Here is a 22,329-nt window from a genome sequence, read left to right as displayed (position 1 = left end):
TTGACTGACTGAGCCACCCAGGCACCCCTGGAATTGATTTTAACTTTAACACTATTTGAAACTCCTGAAAATTTGTTCCATGCTTTGTCTTAATTTCTTTATTTTGTTTTTAAAATTTAGATGTGATCTAAATGGCGTGAGAGAAATGATGAAGAATAAATTATTTTATCCAATGACAAAACAGCTGAGCAGAAATTAGGAGGAAGGATTGCATTAATGAAAACTGTGGCATTTCTTAATCTAGATTTGTTTCAGAGTAAATGAAAGGTATGAGGCTAAAAAAATGAAACATAATTCTCCTGCCAGTTCCAGAGAGCAGTGGCATACCATCTGCATCAATTAACTTTAGTAATACTTACAGTATTAACTTCAGTACTATCCTTTCTATTGAAAATTACCATATGGACAAAAAGACTTCTTAATTAGAAGTGTCTTGTTGACAATGAAAGTTATTGCCAAAGATATCTAATGTTAGATTTTGTTTCCACTATAAGACACTAACCATACTGCAAAATTTTAATAACATATGCATTTTTAAGAATGGCTTTCTTGATTTTGTACTGTATCCATATTTACAAAAATATTATAATGACAATTATCAAAATAAAAGTATATGTTTTGAGATTATCTGATTTTTACTTTTTTTTTGCTTTCAACCATTTTGAAAGAAACGGTTATACAATTATAATTATAATAATCAATTATTATATGAACAATTATTTATCATTAGGTAGCAATGAATGAAATGTATTAGACCATTCTCGTAATTTGAAATACTGTGTAATATCCAAGTTCAAAACCAAATTAAACCAGGAGTGCCTGGTGGCTCAGTCAGTTAAGCATCTGACTGTTGGTTTTGGCTCAGGTCATGATCTCATGGGTCATCAGATCGAGCTCTGAGTTGGGCTCCATGCTCAGTGGGGAGTCTGCTTGAAGATTCTCTCCCTCTCCCTCTGACGTTCCCTCTGTTCTCTCTTTCTCTCTCTAAAATAAATAAATCTAAAAAAAAAATAAAATAAAACCATGAATCAAACAATTTCATGCTGCCTTTGTTATTTTCTGTGAAAATCTTCTGTGTAGATGATTTAACAATAGATACTATTTCTAAATCAGCACATATGTAATAACTAATTTTTAAAAAATAAGTTTTTCAACCTGCCAGGCACTGTTCTAAGAGTTTTACATGTGTTAACTCATTTACTCTTCATACTCTTGTGGTGGATATAATTACTAGTTCAATTTAACAGCTTAAATTACAGATGCACAGAGAGTTTAACTTGTCCAAGAATGCACAGTGAGCAACTGGCAGAGCCAAGGTTTGAAGGCAGGAGATGTGGTTCCAGAATCTGAATGCTTAACCATCTTATTATACCCCCAAATGATACTTGCGTCTCCATTAGTAATTTGGAGACATAAACTAATACCCTAAATTTCTGTGGCTCATCTTAACAATCCTGGAAAGTTATTATGGACTGGGCACTGTGCTGCTCCTAAAGATGTTTTGTCCTTGAGAAGTTCTACGATTTTAAAGCCTTGTAAAGCACTGTAATATTCTATATAAAGAGGAAATACATGTTAGGAAATTTGCTGGCAAAATCTTTAGATTTTGCTTTCTCCATTCTCAAACATCAATTTATGATAATGATTCTGAGGTTCCTTTACAAGAAATGTCATGAGAGACTCTTAAAGCTTTTGAGAGAAAATGTCATATTTTACAGTACTGTTTCAAATGCTATTCTTCATTTCTGGCTTCAGAAGTGTTTTATGGTTACATAACCAATCAAATATTCAGTTTTTTTGGCCTTTTTTTGGCCCTCGTAGGAAAGTTACTACTTATTTTTGAGTCTTTTCTTCAATTTTTTTAGGGGGCTTAATTAAAAAAAAAAGAAAGTTCAGTTTTGCTAATTACACTTTCTTTAAGACCTCCGTGAATAAAACTAGGAAAAGCCAACATTGTGCCACTAGGCAACTTCTACCATGCTTTTTCCTACAAGTCCCAAGAATGAATGCTGAGAGGTGGTGTGTTTTGTAACAGGGTTTGGTCTATTCCCACTTATTTATGTTCATAAGTGGCCCAGCAGCCCATGAGGGCATGCACGTGGTCCTGTGGGAGAGGAAAAGGCATTTGAGCCACTCGGTTGCTTATCATGTTTCCAATTAAGATGAACACACACAGACACAACAATTCCCACCAACACAAAGATTAAACACTGGTTCAGCTGTATAAAGTTTCTTAAAAGAATTTTCCTTTGTGAAAAGAAAATGATTCTGGGATGAATCTTTTGAAAGTGTTGACAGTTTCTTTGAATAGCATCAAAAATAGATGACACAATTTGTAATAAGAAAACATGAAGATCTCTGGAGAGTAGATATGTATTCTCAACTGAGAATTTAAACAGCCATATAAAGAAGGTCCTGATTTTTAAGTTGCAAACTTCTTCAAATGATATTAAGAAAAAGCAACATTTATGCTATCAAGAATACATAGCTAAGGTCAAAAGCTAGAAGTATTTAAAGAATCTGAAAATAATGAAAAATACAAGTAATGAAGAAGTAAAAAAGAACTAGTAAAATATTTGGATATCACTTAAAGTTTCTTTTAATAATTTTCATGTCTTCTGGAAGAAAAAGAATAGAAATTCTCTTTGTAAATATTCAAGAATTTGATATCAAGTGCTTCTTGCAGCTCTGTTTTTTAAAATTTTTCTTTTAAATGCACTATCAATCCTTTATGTCAACTAAGCACAACCTTATGTAAAAAAAATTGAGCTTTTAAGAACCTGAGATTCTTCATTTATGGACTTCAAGAGGTCCAGAGGCCTCCTGAAATTGTATGTAAATATTTACATATATGATCATATGTCAATTTTCTTGGTGAAGAGTCTGTTATTTTTGGCCAAGAAACAAAGTACAATCCATTAGGAATCTGAGTCCATGACCCATACTACAACATCAGGAATCCATAAAAGTCCTTAAACTCATAAACTTCAATAGATTAAAGTTTTTATAAACTGACTCTTTCTTGAAAGTTGGAATTATACCTTCAATTTTGTGTATGCTCTCATCCTGACTTTTATTATTCCAAGTGGTATCTTCAAGCTGTCTTCCTTAAGCTTTAAATTATTTTCTGATCTTTTGCATATTTCTCCTCAGGTAAGCCAAAGAACCACACTCTTTAGAAACTATGACTTCAAGCAACAGAGGAAGCAGACTGAATGCAACCTTGCATTAAATGGCCAGCCCCTCTTGCACAGGTTTTGGAAACTATCAGTATATCCCAATAGGTGTTTTTAAATAATCCTCTAATATAGCAATAGCAGTGTGAAAATATTTTAAGGGGGTTGTTTATTGGTGTATGACTAGAAATACAATCACTTATGTCACCTTCCTTGTGCTTCTGTTGGCTGGGTGTGGTCTCTCCTCTATCATTTTATCAGTGACCCTCCCTTCTCTATGCCACTTCTCAGTCCTGAACTAGAATAATGTTGGTCTTCTGCCCACTTCCGCCCCAGATTCGCCATCCTAGTTTTTCTAATAGCTTAGTTCTAGTTCTGCAGAGTTTCCTTCTGAAGCCTGTGGATGCACAGACTTTCAAGAAGGAGAGTTCTCTAGGGAGAACTGTACAAATGAGTATTGATTAGGGCCTATTGGGTCCTATTTGGAATCACACAAATGGAAAGGAATAAAGTAAGCAGGACTTAGGAATCCAAATGAAAGTTTTTCCTTTTTTTAACAGTAATTCACTTTGAATCGTTTATTCAGGATTTTACTTTGCACATTTATTCCAGTTTTCCCTATACCTTTTATAATTAGTTTTTGGTTTAAGTAGGTGCTTGCAAACACTCATTAACACACACCTCATTCAGGGTAATTGACAACAGTCTCAACTGTAGAAATGTATAAAATATAAACCCTTTAATTAAAGAGATTTTTTTCCCCTTGAAGATCTCTTACTTAAAAAGTGAACCACCATCTCTTAACCTTTATGTACATTGACTGCAACAATATTTTGTTAAAGATAAAATAAGGCCAATTGTTGTTTATACTACATAAAAATATAAAAAGAATAATCATTCTCAGAAGAACAATAGCCAAAGTATAGAAATTATTTTGTTAGACATGATTAACTTTGAAATGTCAAATTATGGATCTCAAGCAAAGTTACTGACATTTTTTAGAATGCCTAATCATATAAAAAATGAAATGGTTTACTTTGATTTTTCTGAACCATGGTTTGATTGTATTTAAAAGTTATATACTTTTCAACTATTCATTTCCCTTGGTATACTGAGTTAATGCCAATTTTCCTAAACTTATGGTCTATTCCTTCAAAGTTTGCCACTTAGTCTTATATATTTGTGTTACTGTTTTTCCACAGTCCTCTGTATGCATCAAAATCTGATAATATTATATTCTTAGATCTGAGATTCTCTGCAGCTTTAACCTTACTTATCATTCCTAACTTATTTCTACCTTTGAAACTATATTCCTTCTGAATAAGAAAAATTTTTGCCTGAATAACAGCGCATGTAATATTTGCCCTGACTCCATATCAGATAGGATTTCATATGAAATATGGAAAGGAAAATATTGATAATCACGGCTAATAGATTTTGAAGACTTTTTAATATTGGCTCAGCTCTGTAAATCCTTTGCTATAAAAATGGTCTAGTTGGATCTGTTTTTAGTTTATAGAAAACCGGATTGTGTATTCATTTCCTACTAGTCAGGGGACACTCGTGAAGATATGAAAAAGTCTGGCTATTTGAGGATAAGGCTCATCCAAATCTTTTTTTCAAATGGTAAAAAAAAAATCATTATTTATTAGCTTTATTAATTATATATTTAATTTAATTTAATTGCAATTTAATTGCAAATCTGGTGTTTGAGACCCAATGTTAAGACTTCTCTTGTTATCTGATTCAGTGTAAATGGAGAGGAAGTTTCACATGATTGATTCACTCCATCTTTGCCATTTAATTTGACCCCAACACATGGAATGCAATGGAGAGAAGCTCAGGTAAAGAAGTCAAAAGAGGTGTTTTATATATAGCATTGTATTTAAAGCACAGGTAGACAAAACTAAGATGTTGTTTCAGAAGAATAGTCCCTCCACAACTGAAGAGCTTCCAAGATTAACCACAAAGGAAGTATTAGGGAAATCTTGGACATTGATTTCTATCAGAATTTATCTGTTTCTAATCCCACATGCTGCCTGTTTCCTTTGTTTTCTCTTTCACAGACTTTGCTTATAATTGACAAATCATGTAGTTTGAAGTATATGTTTGAGTTTGGTCTTGAACATACAAATATATTATAATTATCATATATATATATAAAATAAATAAAATGTTTGCCTCTTTAGTGAAAAATGTGTCTCCCATAACTGACAGAAAACTGCTAGAAAAATGTAACTTAGAATTTTGTTGATCTAATCATACCCATCTAGGATGTTATTTTCTGAGTAATTATTAGGTAATGAATATGCCTTTATATTTTTTATGCCTTTATATTTTACTAATAAGTCTAGTTTTTAAGACACATTGTAATATTTGGATCTTAGTATAAATTTAAGATACTACATGATGTTAGATACTTACTGCTGTGCAGTGACAGAAAAGACTGAATCAGTAACCTTCCATGTATTACCCCATCATTATAACTGCATAATTTTATCTCTCAATTACTTTATTATGCTGCTTTTATTTGTATATGGTATGTGAAATGAAATTGCCAAAAACATAAAGGGTTTGGGTAGAGGCGGAATCTGTCATAAGGTAAGCTACGAGTCTAAGACCCTATGTGTAATCAGTACTCTGTGGCATATGAAAATGTTCTATCCCACTTTCAGATACAGTGTGGCTACAGAATTAAGTTAAAGAAATAACTAGATGGAGCAAAGAGGGCAACTTATTACCATTTTAGAATATATGCCTGATTACATATTTAGAAGGACATCGATTCTTTTCAGGGAGGTAGAATTTGATTTTAGCAGGGAAGAATACAACAGGGAAGATTTCGATTTAAAAAATATAATAGCAGTTATGTAATTCTATCTTCTCTTTCAGCTTCCCTTCTCTCTTATCTCCTCTCACCCCTCCTCTCTTCTCTCCTGTGACTTTCCTTACTTTGTTGGGTAACTTCTATATGAAAGGCACTGCATTTAATGCATGACTATACTTGCTATTCAATTTTTAGCCAATTACTTTCTGGTATCCTTCTCTGGAACTAAGAATAAAAACTCTTTATTATGACCTTTCTAAAAAATAGTAAGGTCATATAAACAGTATAAACACTTGACAATGGTTACATAATTTTACCAACTTCAGGCTTATCTGTTTTCTGGACGTCGCGAGTCAATGATTCACTCATTATTGCAGTAAGTGTAAAATTTACTATAAAAACATTGCTTCTTGATAGCACAGTGTGACATGAATGCGAAGAAACTATTTTATACAAGACAGCATCACATATCTCATTTAAATTTGGTTAAGATAAGTTACTGGGAATTAAATGAGCCCCGTCATTAGAACAGGTTTTTGTGATTCTTTGAACGACATAGCTAAGGTCTTTTGACCCTTGAAGTACTGTAAAATATAGTCAGTTGGGAGAAAGCAAATTAATTGGTGCCCCACGGACATCAACCTCTGGCTAACTATTAAAATACCATGGTACAGGTCATGGGAGGAACTGCTTTTTTGATGATGTCCTAAACCTGAAGAGTTATGAGTTCTTCTATTAGATAGCAAAGAAATACTTTTTAAAAATATAAAAGAATAAACACTTCTCATGATTACAGATTCATGCCTCTTTACACAAAATTATAAAGGAAATTCTTGGGAAATAAGCTGTAGATAAATGGAAGAGGATAAAAATTACCTTTGAAATTGTAGCCGTCATTACTGAAAAGTGCCAGAGGAAGTGTACAGGGATCACTTATCAAAGTGATATAAGCCAGGAAAAGTGAGTTGAGTTAATTTCAGTTTGAGGGAACAGGAACAAGTTTAGATCTATAAATTTTTTATGAGGCAATTTTGTTACACCTGATTTGTATGTAAGTCATGAAAACTGAACTGAGTTTTCTCTCCTATGAAAGCTGGAGGCAAATTTGGCTTAAAGCCAAGAAGAATAGAGAGCTAGAGTGTTCTTTCTGATCTCTGTCTAGAAAGATGTTTTCTGTGTATGTGTTACAGAAACATCACCTTTCTTCTATCTTTCTCAGTGGCTAAATGACAAGGGTTATTTATTTATTTATTTGCCAGTGATGCTGAATAATTCAAGTCACTCCTGAACTTTGTAATGTCATTTCTGCCAAACATACCTAAATCCACCAAGATTTGTCATGAAGAGTTAAGGATTAAGCCATTAAACTACAAATCATCCATTCCAAAATTCCAATCACTGAGATATTAATAATATATGTGAAAACTGCTTTTTTATATTTGCAGGTAACTCTGAGAGCTTAGCGTATATGGATTTTTATTTCTAGTCTTTTGCATCAACACCACCATTGCCACCAACAGTAAGAATGATAACATTTCTGTGCAATTGATAGTTTCATTTCTAAAGAGGAAAAAAGTGGCACTCATTAGACTTAAAATTGCTAATTTTTAATTCACATAATTTTGGTTCCTACCTATCAGTGGCCTTGTTTGCCACAAAGCCTCAAACCATTATCAATCTGTAATTATCCAATGATAAAACCAAATTACATCAAAGCATATTTACAGTTTGTTATTTTGTATGTTCTAATTTAATAGACAAGGATAACTGAAAAACAACAGAAAAATGTAAGCATAATAATCTTAGGCTTTGTCAGTATAATTTTGTCAAGAAAAGCAAGAAATGTACAGGTTGGAATTTTCTTTTTATTGGATTTCCTAGTGTCTTCAAGTGTTCCCAGTATTGGTTGGATGGGCCAGACCCTCCTGAATACATTGGTGTTATTACTATAATTTGTGGCATAATTATTATGATAAAAAACAAGAATTAAGATAGATAAAACTCCAAGAATCAATATCCTAATTCTATTTTGCTAAGACACATATAAAATACAAAGCGGGTTTGTATCCTTCATACAACAGAAGAAGGCAGCTGGATATCTTAAAAATGAGAGGGGAGAAACAATTTGTGACTCAAATACTACCATGGATAATCTGAAAGTGATTTAGTAAACTTTGAAATTGTACTTAAAATGCTCAATTTCTATATTTTGTTTCTCTCATTAATAAAATATAGCTTTGGTCAGATTGACATTTTCAGGGGAAACTGAGTATTAATTTTTTCAAAAGTTTCTTCCAAATTTGCTACTTTTTGGCATTTCTTCAAATAATTTCTCTTTAGTGAAATGAAATTTTAATTAAATCTCTATAAGCTCATCCAAATATGGACTTACTCTTTCTGTTAATAATGTTATTTTTAATTCTTTTTGCTAGCCAGTTCCAAGTGGCAAAATAGCTCAAATTTATCTTTATTTTTATTCCTGATTTATGAAATTTGGGATTTAAAGCTCTAGTTCTTATTCATGTAAAAATTATTCTAGAAGAAGTCCCAGCATTATGCTAGTTGGGTGTGCAGGTTACAGATTTTTCTTCCACTTCCTTTTACTACTTCTGAAGCATTAGGTATCATAAATGTGATCCCTGCAGTAGAGAAAAGTCACTTGCATTTCCTTTCAACAATATAGAAATATTTATTTTTGTCTTATGGATCTTTCAATTGTGAGCACACTCCTATTACTGTATATGGTGGCAGAAAACTTCACCTGAAATACCTACCAGCAGGAATCCTGGGGGGCAGAGATCCTCCTCCTGGCACTGGATGCGGGGTCTGGATGCTATTTAAAAACCCTGCCCTCAGGAAGCTGGGGCAAAACGCCTCCACCCCAATGGCCGGCAAGGATCCTTTCAAGAGATAAAAATGGACATTAATCAAAACCTTCTTTGTGGAGAAGTTGTTGATCATTTAACTGGGGAAAAAAAAAACCCTATGATTAATAAAGACATCAAACCTTAAGTGATAAAATGAAAAGGGATAGAAAGCATTTTTATTCATAAACCTTAAAAAAACCCACCTAGTTTTTGAAAAGAAAGCTACTCTAAACTAGTTACAATCACACACGGTTTAAAAGAATGCTAAGATAAAATTTCTAAACCCCCATTTGACAAAGTGGATATAAATAAGTCATTGAAGTTGTCTATTTGCAGAATGCACACCCAGGGTTACAGAAGACAGCCACAGCAGGATGAGACATTGAAGGTGCATGGAAGGAGCAGTGCCTTGTTTAGGTATGTCAGCAGTAGTGCGTTTTTGAAATAGTGGCAAGGAACTCAATATACACAATTCTTAATTTGTTATACTTTTCGGGAGAAGACAGAGTTTGCAAAGGTGGAACCAGATGCTTTTTCACTTTCAAGAGGGCTATTGTAAAGCAAAATGAAACAAAAAAACCCAAAAAACAAAAACAAAAACAAAAACAAAAAAACCAACAATAACAACAAAAAACAAAAAGTAAACTACTTGGAAGTTTATCCATAAGATTATATCATGAATTGTAGAATAAAAGACGGTCAGAGCTGGAAAGGACATCAGAGATCATTCAGGTCCTCATTTTACAGAGCAGCAAACTGAGGCAGGGAAAGGGAGAGGGCTGCCGCTGAGCTGGCGGACTCCTAGGACAAAAATCTTTCCACTACAGATTAAAAATAAATAATGAGTCGCTTCACATTTGGAAGACTGCTTGCTATTCTCTGAATGTGAATTAGAAACCCTGCAGTTTGGAATAATAGCATTACAATTTGTTGTCTCAATGACCTGAAAGATACTAAAGTCATTCAGAAGAAAATTTAATACACAAGCACTGTCAGTGCATGGGCAGCACTGGTAATTGATATGGTATATCCAAGTTTAATCACAATAATACCCTAAAAGCAAGTTACACTGATGGTGATAAGGCACCCATATCCTTCGGGGCCTCTGAAACCCCAACCAGGCCCAGCAGTTTCTGGATAAGTAGACCGGGGATCAGTCCTCCCATGCTCAGTTTTAACAAGTCCTGAATTTTTGAGGAGACTTCATTCTGTTCCTTGACACAAATATTTCTCCTACAATATGTTAAAATTGACAGCCTCTTTGGACTTGGGCTAGGATTAAACAGACCAGGTATACCTACCACTCTTTATACAAGTTGCTTCTCTGGAGAAATTTGTTGCTAAAGAAAAGCCGGCATTTCTCAGATCTTTAGAGATATTTTATGAGTGAGGCCTGCCCATTGTACATTGAATTAAAGAAAGCATAGAAAGGAAATCATTTACTGTAAATAAATCTGTTTTGTTGTTGGTTTTATGAGGCTTTAGTATAAAGGCCCAGAGGCATTTGGGTCCCTTAAACATTAAGAGATGTGGCTATAGTGCCAAGTTGTAGGCCATAGAATGTTCTGAGGTAACTTTTGTGAACAGTGACTCTAATTTCTACTACATGAGGGTATATATCATTAAGCAAAAGTGTGCCCTCATTTACACACGTCCCACATTGCAATATTTCAACATTCTGGGAAAATGCCCATCGCCAAGGAGCATCACTGAATACCAGGTAGAGATAATTACATATTTATACTTCATTCTTAAAGTTACAAAAGTGGGGCACCTGGGTGGCTCAGTGGGTTAAGCCTCTGCCTTTGGCTCAGGTCATGATCTCGGGGTCCTGGGATCTAGCCCCGCATCAGGCTCTGCTCAGCAGGGAGCCTGCTTCCGCCTCTCTCTCTGCCTGCCTCTCTGCCTACTTGTAATCTCTCTCTGTCAAATACATAAATAAAAATCTAAAAAAAAAGTTACAAAAATAATGGTGACTTTGCTTCAGTGAAAATAATTATAAGAAATTCATCTTATAGTATAGGCTGTAACAAACAGAAATATTCCAACTAGCTGATTATGGATTTATTGAAGCCAAGTGACAGGAAGCTGGGTTCAAGAATACTAGATTGTAAAGGAAAAGAATAACATAATCATGTACAGGAAAGAAAAAGGAATATAAATATAATTATCATAAAAGAAATTGGAAGGAAAAAAACATGTAGAGCAGACTTTAAATAATGTTAATATGCTTCACATTTAGAGATTTTTATCTTTATATTTGCTATTTTAGCCATATTACTTGAAACTGTTAACTTAGAAAAGATATCCATTATTTTAGCTTCTTGAAACAAAATAAAAATATTATATGATTGCTATGATTACACTGATTACTATTTTTGTGGTTGTGACAGCTTGTCATATTTAATAACAGCTTTCATTTTCTTAAACTTGCTACATCATTCATTATAGCTTTGTTATGTTTCTTTACTGTGGGTTAAAAGATCTTTCATTTATTGTGGCATCTCTTCCTTAAGGAACTGTCATTTTTTTATGTATATATGAAACAAACAACCAGGAAAGCTGGTGTACATGAATAAATATTCAGTTGAAATATCATATTACGTGCTAATAACGTCTTATCATTTTTCTCCTTAGGGTCAGTCATGTCAGTAGAGATTGCATGAAACACTATAGCTCTGTTTTCACAATTCAATAATGAAGCTGAATTTATTCTTTGTTATAATTCTTTTATCTCATAATCTACAAGAAATTAAGTTCAGGAACCTTTTGGGATTGGATATGAAATAATTTTAGTCTGGTTTGTTGTATTGCTTACACTGCTGTCTTTGGCTGTTATTATTTTATTTTTTAAATAAGTAATTGTAACACAGAAAAAAGAGACACACAAACCAAGATACAGACTCTTTTTTTTTTTTTTAAAGATTTTATTTATTTATTTGACAGAGAGAGAGATCACAAGTAGGCAGAGAGGCAGGCAGAGAGAGAGAAGAGGAAGCAGGCTCCCCAGCCCCAATGCGGGGCTAGATCCCAGAACCCTGAGATCATGACCTGAGCCAAAGGCAGAGGCTTAACCCACTGAGCCACCCAGGCGCCCCAAGAAACAGACTCTTAACTACAGAGAACAAACTGATGGCTATCAGAGAGAAGGTGGGTGGGGGGATGGGAGAAATAGGTGATGGCAATTAAGGAGGGCACTTGTTCTGATGAGAAACTGGGTGTTATATGGAAGCGTTGACTTACTATATTGTATACCTGAAACTAATATTACACTGTACTGGAATTAAACATGGAAACAACAAACTAAATAAGCAATTGAACTTATTAATTATATTATAGCAAAAGAATAAACAACAGCTAGCATCTGTAGCCGGAAAAATGTAGACATCCATCAGTATTGTTTTTAGTTGCATTCAGTAATCTGAGTTATGTCAGGATAAAGTAGACTTTTGATGAGAATATTCCTCCCTTTCATTACAAGTTTGAAAATATAAGATGTGTCACTTCACATATGCTTTTCTAATCTCAAATAAATGAGGTTCCAGTTTGTTAGTGATTATGAGTCAGTGGGTTAAAGAAATAGCATAATAGGATATTAGCATTATATTGTCTCTAATATAGAGTTGCCAGATAATCAGGCATCCTGTATTTTTATTTGCTAAATCTGAAACCCTACTCCAATATAATTTCAAACATTTTTGATTTTAAGACTCACAAAAGACACTATTAACTACTGGTAAATTAAGGTAACTAATTTAAGGTAAATTAACATATAAATTTAAACTAATTTAAACTAAGGTAAATTAACATAAGTCACTGGCTGCAGGTTATCTGTCCTTCCCTAGTTCAGTGGTCATTGATATCCCTTAGGTAGTACTGCAAATTATGACTAAGGGAAGACATATTTTTGGGGTGAGGGTCAGGATGTATGCTAAAGGCATTGTAATAACTGGTATACATACCCCCTTCACAAAGGAAAAGTTCTCTCAAAATGATAGTAGCACCACTGAGAAACACTGTATGAGAGCAAAGCATCCTAAAAAAAAAATCGGTAGCTAGTGACCATGATGTAAAAAAAAGCATAAGTTGACATGATTGGCCTGAGTTTTGACAACTGATTTGATCAATTAATGGTGGATTTTGATTATCCAGATTATTTTAAAGTAATCTGGCCTATAGAGTCACCAGTTTTTGAAGAGTAAAAATAAGATAGTTAACGCTAAAACTCGATGAAACAAAATCTCATTTTCATTGATTTGCAGGAATCTCTTTGAAATAACTTCACTTTGGAAATTAGATCTTAAGAATTTGTATAACAAAATGACTATGACTTTGGATTCTTCATGCCTTAATTTCCTCATATATAAAATGAAAATAACAACTCACCGTACTTAATAATACTAATGTAAGGATTAAATAAAGTAAATAATCATAAATATAAGACAATGTTATCAGATGGTCCCATTTTTTTTTTTTTTAAGAGAGAGCAAGCAGGGGAGGGGCAGAGTGAGAGAAAGAATCTTAAGAAAGCTCCATGCCCAGTGCAGAGTCTGACGTGGTGCTTGATCTCACTACTCTAATATCATGACCTGAATTGAAGTCAAGACACTTAACAGACTAAGCCACCCACATGGCCCCAAAGTCCTAATGCTTTAAAAAAAAGAAACCTCCTTTTTTTTTTTTTTTTAAGGTTGTATTTATTTATTTGAGAGAGAAAGAGAGCATGAGAGGGGAGAGGGCAGAGGGAGAAGCAGACTCCCCGCTGAGCAAGGAGCCTGATGTGGGACTTGATCCCGAGACTCCAGGATCATGATCTGAGCCAAAGGCAGTTGCTTAATCAACTGAGCCACCTAGGTGCCCAAAAGAAACCTCTTTGGGTGAGAAATTGAGGTAGACTGATTAAATTTTTCTAATGCAGAACTACCTGCGTCCCCCACACACATAGATAAAAACCTAACAGAAGAAATCTCTTCTTCAAAGATTACATATCAGTAATTTAACTTTGCTTGAAAAGTTTAATAAAGGCAATATCCCTATAATAGGAATTTTTTGAGACGTGGTTCCTTCAAATTGTCTCCATTTGGTTTTATTTTTGCAGATACCCAATTCGATCTATGTGTAGACAAAGAATATCTAGATTCAGTTAAAAACAAACCATTTATAATTGTAAACTTAGTCTCCTAAGTATTCACATGCACACATGTGACTCAAATAAATTATGAATAAAATATACTCATAATACTCCCTGTGGAGGATGCTCAAACATTTCCATTGTTAGAGGTGTGTAATCAGAGAATTTTAGACAATGCTTGTTTAAGCAATAAAACAGTGAGAGAAATCCTACTAAAGACTTTATGAAGTAAAACAGTTACTTCAAGAGCTGAACAATTAGGGGAGGGCCTTGATTTCATCTGGCCCAAGGCAGTGAACCTAGAATTCATGCTGGTCCTTACACAGTGGTTCTCAACCTTGGATATACATCAGAAAATAGGTATTCAAGGTCCAAGCAAACACATAGGACACAAAATAGAAAATCTATGTCTTCTACTCCTAAAAAGAATTGTCAACTATAATGTGAAATGCCAGGATGATCTAATCTGACGTGAAAAGAGATCACAAAATGTTCTAAATATATAGCGTCTTATGTATATTGTGTGTGTATGGTATGATTATTATTTGAAATCAAGTATCAAAATAAGCTGAACTTATAATCAGATACTAAATTGATACATCTTACACTGTTAGTATATAAAATGAATATTATTTCAAAATATTTAAATTTTATTCCTTTTATATTTTGTCTTAGAATAAATATAAAAACATAACATAGTAAAACAGAAAATATATATAACTTGTAAGTAAATTAATATTCAGAGTAGAGTTTGGATTCAAACCTGGTTACTGACAGGGGCATGACTACAATTTTGGAGAGCTAAGAATTGAGTATATATGCATTCAGAATAGAGATCCTTTCTTCAGCCTTAAGAATCCAGTATTCAGTTCTGTAACAGGCACACAGTAGCTATTCCATGGCTGTGTGGTTAGGATTAATGATGGTACCTCTGAGCTATAGTATGAATAACTTCAAAGTTTAATGATAACGTAGTCTGTGAAACAATATGCTATGTCAAGGTCTGTTTTCCCTGAGGAATGCTCACTTCAGAACCTTCCAAGATTCTCTGCTCTTTCTCTATTTATAGAAATGTCTCCCTATCTATCATCTATCTATCGATCTATCAATCAATCAATTTCAATTATCCTTCGTCAGTGTGTTCCCTCTACTCCTTGTGTATCTCGTGTTTTCTTTCCTGTGTGCTTCTCTTCTATTTCTGCTACAAAAATTTACAGATTACACATTCTCTCCTACACCGAGAGAAGTGAAAGAAAACGATAAGCCTGTTGTTTGAACACATGCTTCCTAATTTTCTGTGATGTGGATGAAGCCTTAGACTCTGAGTTACATTACCACTGAAGGAAGACCAGCAACAGTAAGAAGAGCCATTGTCATGTAAGGTATTAAAAGAATGCATTCTTCTTCCATAGAAACCTTTGTTTAGGTCTCTTTATTTAATAACACATGATCTAGGAAATACTAAGCTGCTGTGCCTAGTTTAGCAGGGAAAAGATTCCTGCCATATCGTGATTCATGAGGTGAGCTGGCTGGGACCCCAGCATAGGCTGCTCTAACTTGATCAGAAGCTGCACAGGGTAGGGTTTCAATAAAGGCGAGTTGAATAAGTGGATTGAAAAAACGATCAAATGAGAAGTGACAAATTGCTCCTTAGGCAAATATCTTACTAGATCTAAGGAAGTACTCAGACTACTCAATTGCTTCCTAGGCCTATAGTAACTTTCTAATGACTAGATGAGAGATAATTTTCAATTAGGCTTACCATGTGAAAGAGAACCATTACAATCATAAATAACTCATTCATAGACTTAGTCATTTGTTCAGTAAATATTTATTGAAGCACCTGTTCTTTTTTTTTTTTTTAACTTGGCACTATAACACACATTTCTAGTACAAAAGGAGAAAATCAATTTTTGAGAGGATACTATTATTTTTAGGAAATGATTCTTTCCCCCACCTCCCAGGAAATGATTCTAACTAAGTTAAACCCAAGTTATAACTACAGACTTTTTTCTATTTCCTAAATTATTATAAATGGAACTATGCCTTCAATTATATTAGTATTTTCCTGTTTAGCTAACTACACAGCTAATCTCCATGAAGATTCTTCAGCACCAAATACAATTAAAGATCATGCAACCATTACTGTTTCGTTTTGACTTTTTTTTTTTATCCTTCAGGTCACTGCAATATGAATTTTATAGATTTCTCATCCTATTGTTGTTCAATAGGTCACAATAAAAGTATTGAAGCAAAAAGGGCAGTTTCATGGCTAGATTTTTATGAGTTATTTCTGCAGTGTTTTTAAAAATAAATTTTCAGTTTTTCCTGAGTTATTTTTAAACTTGTAGGATATGTATGATGAAATTATGGTTACTGTAATTTTATAAAACTATAGCATTAACAAAGAGAAGATATTTTGAAGCTGATCAAAATAAGACATTTATTAAAAATGCATTTTAATTTATATTTAAAATAGACGTTCTTTGACTTTTTATTTATTTACTGTTTTAAAGATTTTATTTATTTACTTGACAGAGAGAAAGAGAGAAAGAGCACAAGCAAGTGGAGCAACAAGCAGAGGGAGAAGCAGACTCCCCACAGAGCAGGAAGCCTAATGATGCAAGGCTCAATCCCAAAACCCTGGGATCATGAACTGAGCTGAAGGCAGATGATTAACTGACTGAGCCACCCAAGCACCCTGACTTTTTAAAAACAAATATTTTAAATGTCTGAGTTTTCTCATCTGTAAAATAATGAACTTGGACCAGAATTTCCCTTAATTTCCTTTAGTTCTAAAAGTCTATTTATGTAATTTTTATTTCATTTGTTATATTGAATTAAACTTGTATTTCTCCCATATATGGATTATTTCCAGTGGTCTTACCTATGTTTTTATGTCATAGGACTTGGAATCTTAATTACCAAAAATGTGTCCTGACTAAATTTGTAATATGCTGATATATCCATCAGGTTTTAATATTGAGACCAGAATTTTTATTCAACCATTCACTAGCAGATTCATCTTGGGTAAGTTATTTAGCTTTTCTGATACTCAATGTCTTCACTTGAAAAATGGAGCTAATAATAAATGTATCACTTATATTGGTTTATTGCAGACCATACAGGAAGTGCCTATTAGTGGCTAACAGTAAGTGTGCAATAAATTAGGGATAAATATTATTTTCCATAATTCCCTAAACTTGACCTACCACTTCATGTCTCCATACCTCCATGATATCTCCTTCTCTTGGAAGGACCTTCTGTCCTTCTGGTCTCACATGCCTGACCTACCCAGAGAGAACTCATTATTCTTTCTACCACGACCCCCATAAAATCTTAGCTACTAGAATAGAGGTAGAACACTTATAGATGCAGTATTTATTTGTTTACAATTTTGCAATACCAAATGCAAATACCTTTAGGGCCCATCAGTTACAATAAATTAGTATATCCAATTGATGACAAAAAATTGATTACAAAGGCACTGAGTCAAAGGTGAAAGTTCTGGCTAAGGGCAACAAATTCAGGTGTTTAAAGAACACTGTAGAAGTCAATAAAACACACCTCTTAGCTGACTTCAGCCTTTGGGCTGCCATCAGGTGACTTCTGTTTATATGTTTGTGTCCTCTATTAGGATTTGATCCCTTAAGAACAGGGACAAATCATGCATGTCTTATTCTTCTCTTTATGTCTAGTCCCAGAGCTTGCACATAGTGGGAGCTCAATGTAATATTTATTGAGTTGAATTAAAATCATAATTATATGAATAGTTCAAAAGCAGTTTGACTTTATCTACACACATATTAGACTGAGTTTTCTTGATGTCAGAGATTTAAAAAAAAATTTAAAAATTTTTTTATTTCTTAATTTTTTAAAAGATTTTATTTATTTATTGACAGAGAGAGAGATCGCAAGTAGGCAGAGAGACAGGCAGAGAGAGGGGGAAGCAGGCTCACTGCTGACACTGCTAAGCAGAGAGCCCAATGCGGGACTCGATCCCAGAACCCTGAGATCATGACCTGAGTTGAAGGCAGAGGCTTAACCCACTGAGCCACCCAGGCACCCTTATGTCAGAGATTTTAAAATCACCTATATTCTAATAATATAAATATCCTCAGAGCCTGTATAATTATTAAAGTTCAATGAGATTTGTGACTTTCCGCTTTAAATGTTTATGAAGAGCCAATATTTAGGAACCAGAAGCAACTAAAATTCTAGAGTTCCTTTCTCCAAGAAGTAGTGAAGGGATGACCTGAAATTGAAAAGCATGTCTTCGTGACTGAGTCACCACATAAGGCCTTGGTCAGCAGATTTCTACTTACCCTTGTCTTTCTGGGCTCAGACTCTAAAACTGTATGTTCTTTTAAAAAATGCTTTTACACCTCAGGTGCCATGGTGTCAGCTAAGGAGCTGCTAAGCAACATTTATCAATGTGTATGAGAGCTAGATCTATTTAGCTTCACAGGCAAAATATGCTACGTATTTAATATTTATGAACTATGGCTATATCTGTCACATTATTAAAGGGAAGTTTGTACCAGTAGTATACTTGATAAAGAGGTCATGAGGCAGGCTACTTCTGCCTTTTTTATAATTTTTAATGGCTGCCTTTAGTTGGGACTAGCCATTGATTGCTAGCATGTACCCTGCTGTGTTGTTGTCTCTCATATACAAAGTATGAAAGAGAATGTTTTGGATTTAGTTTTGCCTCCAGATATTGATAACATTGTTGCCAGTCTTATCTACAAACAAACATGTTGAAATATACCAAACATATCTTATTTAAGGCTAAGATATTTAAATTCCTATCAAAGATTTGTTAGCTTTTTAAGGCTAGAATGGTACTGATTTGGGAGAAAGGTAAACTAAGAAACAAACCCTTAACTAGAGAGAACAAAACAGAGGGTTACCAGAAAGGAGGTGGGTTGGGGGTTGGGTTAAATAGGTGATGGGGATTAAGGAGTGCACTTGTGATGAGCACCTGGGTGTTATATGGAAGTGTTGAATCACTATATTATACACCTAAAGCTAATATTACACCGTATGTTAATTAACTAGAATTTAAATAAAAACTTTTAAAAAAAGAATAGTACTTATTTGGCATCTATATGGCATAGATTAGATGGCAGGATAATTTGGTTTAGTAATTATCATTTTGAGAATTTGGTCTTGAAAATATCAAAAACACGGTAAGTCTTTAAAAAATAATTGAGAGTAGCTAATAGAGAACAAAGCTAATCAAGACCCTAATGACTTGACACCAATTCTGATACAATAAATGTATGATTGTAATGGCACCATAATCGTAGTGTTCGTGGCCAAGACATGTCTACTTTTCCAGGCAGCCACTTTGTGCTTGGAGTACATGTGTGGTATTTCCTTCCATGCCGCCACCTACATACTGTAAACACTTAGGTGGACACCACCCTGAGTTCTTCCAGTTTAGATGATGTTACTCCTCATTTAAAAAAGTCCACAATCTCTCTACTGCTGAATACAAACCCAAGGAATAAGTATGGTTTCAGAGATAGGTGGACCAGGTTTCACTGCCTCCAGTCCAGGCCATGACTCTCTTCCTACTTTGCCATGGACTCATGATGCTGTTGGACCAGACGTCAGAGGAAGGAAATCAGTCTCGTGGCCAAGAAACCCTACCTTGTCAGTCCTATGAAGACACATGTGGTTCTCACTCTGATGGGAGTTTTGTATATTAAATAACAAGTGATTTAGTCTGTTTGGTGTATAGAAAAGACCAAGCTCAAGATGCAAAGAAAATTGAGAGTTCTATAGTCAACTAATGCGACTTATGGTAACCAAGGGATTTCCACAGTGTTGCCATGGGAACAGACCAACTGATTTGAAATGAAGATGGTTTGTCATATGCTTAGGCAGAGTAAATATCTTTTGAATTTGAGAATATGTTGGGGCAGGAAATACTTTATGTAACTAAGTGGGCTATTCAGAAACTGAAAGATAATTTTTTGTGCTTTGTTTTCTTTAAAAAGCCAGTGTTTACTTTCCTTTAGAAAGTAAAGTGTTTACTTTAGAAAGCCAGGAATGTAAACGCTTTCAGTTAAAAAGTATTTAGTTTTGGAAATTGAACAGGAAATGCATCTATCCTGGAAGCTTTTTGCACATTATTTGATGTTGGGCAAAATATATGACTATTCTCTGATAATTTTGTATCAGTAATTTGAAAATGGGATATCAATTCTTCTTCAAATTTGGTTAATCTGTCTTTAAAAGAAAATTAAATATAACCATTTTGTTGGTTTGATCTATTTCTTCTAAAGCATAAAATTTGTGCTGATGATGACAAATATAAAATAGAGTAGCTAGACTTAACTGCACAGCAGTATACCTATTTATGTAGCAGAGTGTCCATTATATCTAAAAGTAATTGTAAAAACAAAAATGATTTATCTTAAACTTTCCAAACTTAAACTACATTTTTAAATATAAGGAAGTCATACTATCATTAGCTTGTTGAGCAAAGACTTCCTTTGAATCCAGTTTTCTGTGTTCAAACCAACTGCAGTTATTTTAAATGCATGATGATCACTCTGCATGGACTGAAACCACATTACAGAAATATTTGCCACATAGATCCCATTTATATTTTCTCAGAAGGGCTAAGGATTTTTGAACAGTTAAATCTTTGCATATCTCCATGACACCCCTGCCCATTTCTCTCTTAACCAAGTTGTTAAGCATGATTGTCATAACTGTTATACTTTCTTTTAAGCTGAAAGTATGATATTATTTGATATTTATCTTATATTTGTAATCTGAATTTTACCACCTAAGTGTATTGTTCACATGTTAACTACATTAATATATTTTCTGTTTAAAAATGGTTTAACAAATTCTTGACTTTTACTACAAATGCACTAGAATTTTCATTGTTATTTAAATGTGTTGCTCACTCCTTTCAGCACAAAGTAAGAATGCCCTATCTTGGCCTCACCCATTCTAAATGCCCTGCCTAAGTGCCACCTCTTTTAAGAGGCTTTCCATTTTTCATGGCTGGGATAACCTTGCCCTCATTTATGCTCCCTCAGGAGGCAGTAAAGCTGCCATGGAAATCATGTAGGTGCTGGAGTCAGAGGGACTCTATTTCAAGATCTACCTTGCTGGATGACGTCATGCAACTCACTTCACTCCTCAAGCCTCAGTTCCCATTTTGGTGATAGGTGGAAAACACTCTGTTATGAGGACAATTATACAAGACAGTGTTTTTTTTTTTTAATTTTAAAAAGTTTTATTTATTATCTGAGAAAGAGTGAGAGCAGGGGGAGTGGCAGAGGGAGAGGGAGAGAGAGCATCCTCAAGCAGATACCCTGAGTGCAGAGCCCGACACCAGGCTTGATCCCAGGACACTGAGATCATGATTTGAGCTGAAATCAAGAGTTGGACACTTAACTGACAAAGCCACCCAGTTGCCCCTACAAGATAGTGTTTTAAAAAATGCCTGACACAAAGCAGTCACTCACTTAAGTCTTCCCTACCTACCTTTCTCGACTCTTTTCCCTCTTTTGGTCATGTACTATTACATTTTTCCTTGTAGTATAATTCTTTCTGTTCATGGCATAGCTTACGGTAAGTTCCCTAAGGAGTTTCTCATTGTTATCTTTCTGACAGAACTTAGCATGGTATGTTGCATAGAGGGGTCAACTGTGAAGGTAACGTAAACACAGGAAGTGTAAGATATATCCATGTCTCCCTAGCTCATGACAATGATATTGATGGTTCTGACAGCAACTTCTAAGGGTGGAATGACCAAATCCTTGTGATTGGTTTAAAGAGTTAGTCAAAATTAGTCATAAAAATGTCATGACCTGCAAAGCCATTCTCTCTGGCTCATATGTTCTTTATTCTCAGACAGACAGCTGGAAACATAATGACACAAACAGCCAGGCACATGGTGTCCATACATGCCCTTTCCTTCATTTCTTCCAGTTTTCTATATGTGCCCTCTCATTTATGTACTTAAGGGACAAAGAAAGAAGATCTCAAGGGCAGAACAGTCTCGACTGCTTAAGCCCCAGAGAATAGTGCAGCACAGAACTTGAGATGATGTTCTCTGAGGGAGAGACTGACTCACCATTAATTCTCCGTGGGCCTAATTCTCCCAGATATAAGCCAGCAAATTTGACGGTGGCCTGAAGCAAACTAGTAACAGCGTGTTGGAATCTATGTCCAAATACGACCATATGTATGAGGCAGGCTTGAAAAGAGTCAGGCCTTACTCAGTTTCATGTATCTCTTAATTTTTATTGAGGTGATTCCTATTTTTAAGTGTGATACCTTTGGGAACAATATTAA

General features: G+C 34.4%; 1 protein-coding gene across 4 annotated transcripts in view; it reads right to left on the bottom strand.

Annotated features, from left to right (window-relative positions):
* EPHA6 (EPH receptor A6) overlaps nucleotides 1-22,329 on the bottom strand; it is an 835,383-nt gene that overhangs the window by 127,755 nt on the left and 685,299 nt on the right. For all 4 annotated transcript variants that reach the window (XR_004385536.1, XM_032882241.1, XM_032882242.1 and 1 more), the window contains one exon: nucleotides 8,778-8,903. Coding sequence is in view for 3 of the 4 variants with exons in the window: in XM_032882241.1 (XP_032738132.1) it covers nucleotides 8,778-8,903 (126 nt within the window). In the remaining variant the exon portion in view is untranslated. The remainder of the gene's footprint in view (nucleotides 1-8,777; nucleotides 8,904-22,329) is intronic.

The sequence above is a fragment of the Lontra canadensis genome, unplaced genomic scaffold (assembly GCF_010015895.1).
Source record: "Lontra canadensis isolate GAN:19392208 unplaced genomic scaffold, GSC_riverotter_1.0 scaffold80, whole genome shotgun sequence".
NCBI classification, from domain to species: domain Eukaryota; kingdom Metazoa; phylum Chordata; class Mammalia; order Carnivora; family Mustelidae; genus Lontra; species Lontra canadensis.
This window is presented reverse-complemented; position numbering and strand designations above follow the sequence as displayed.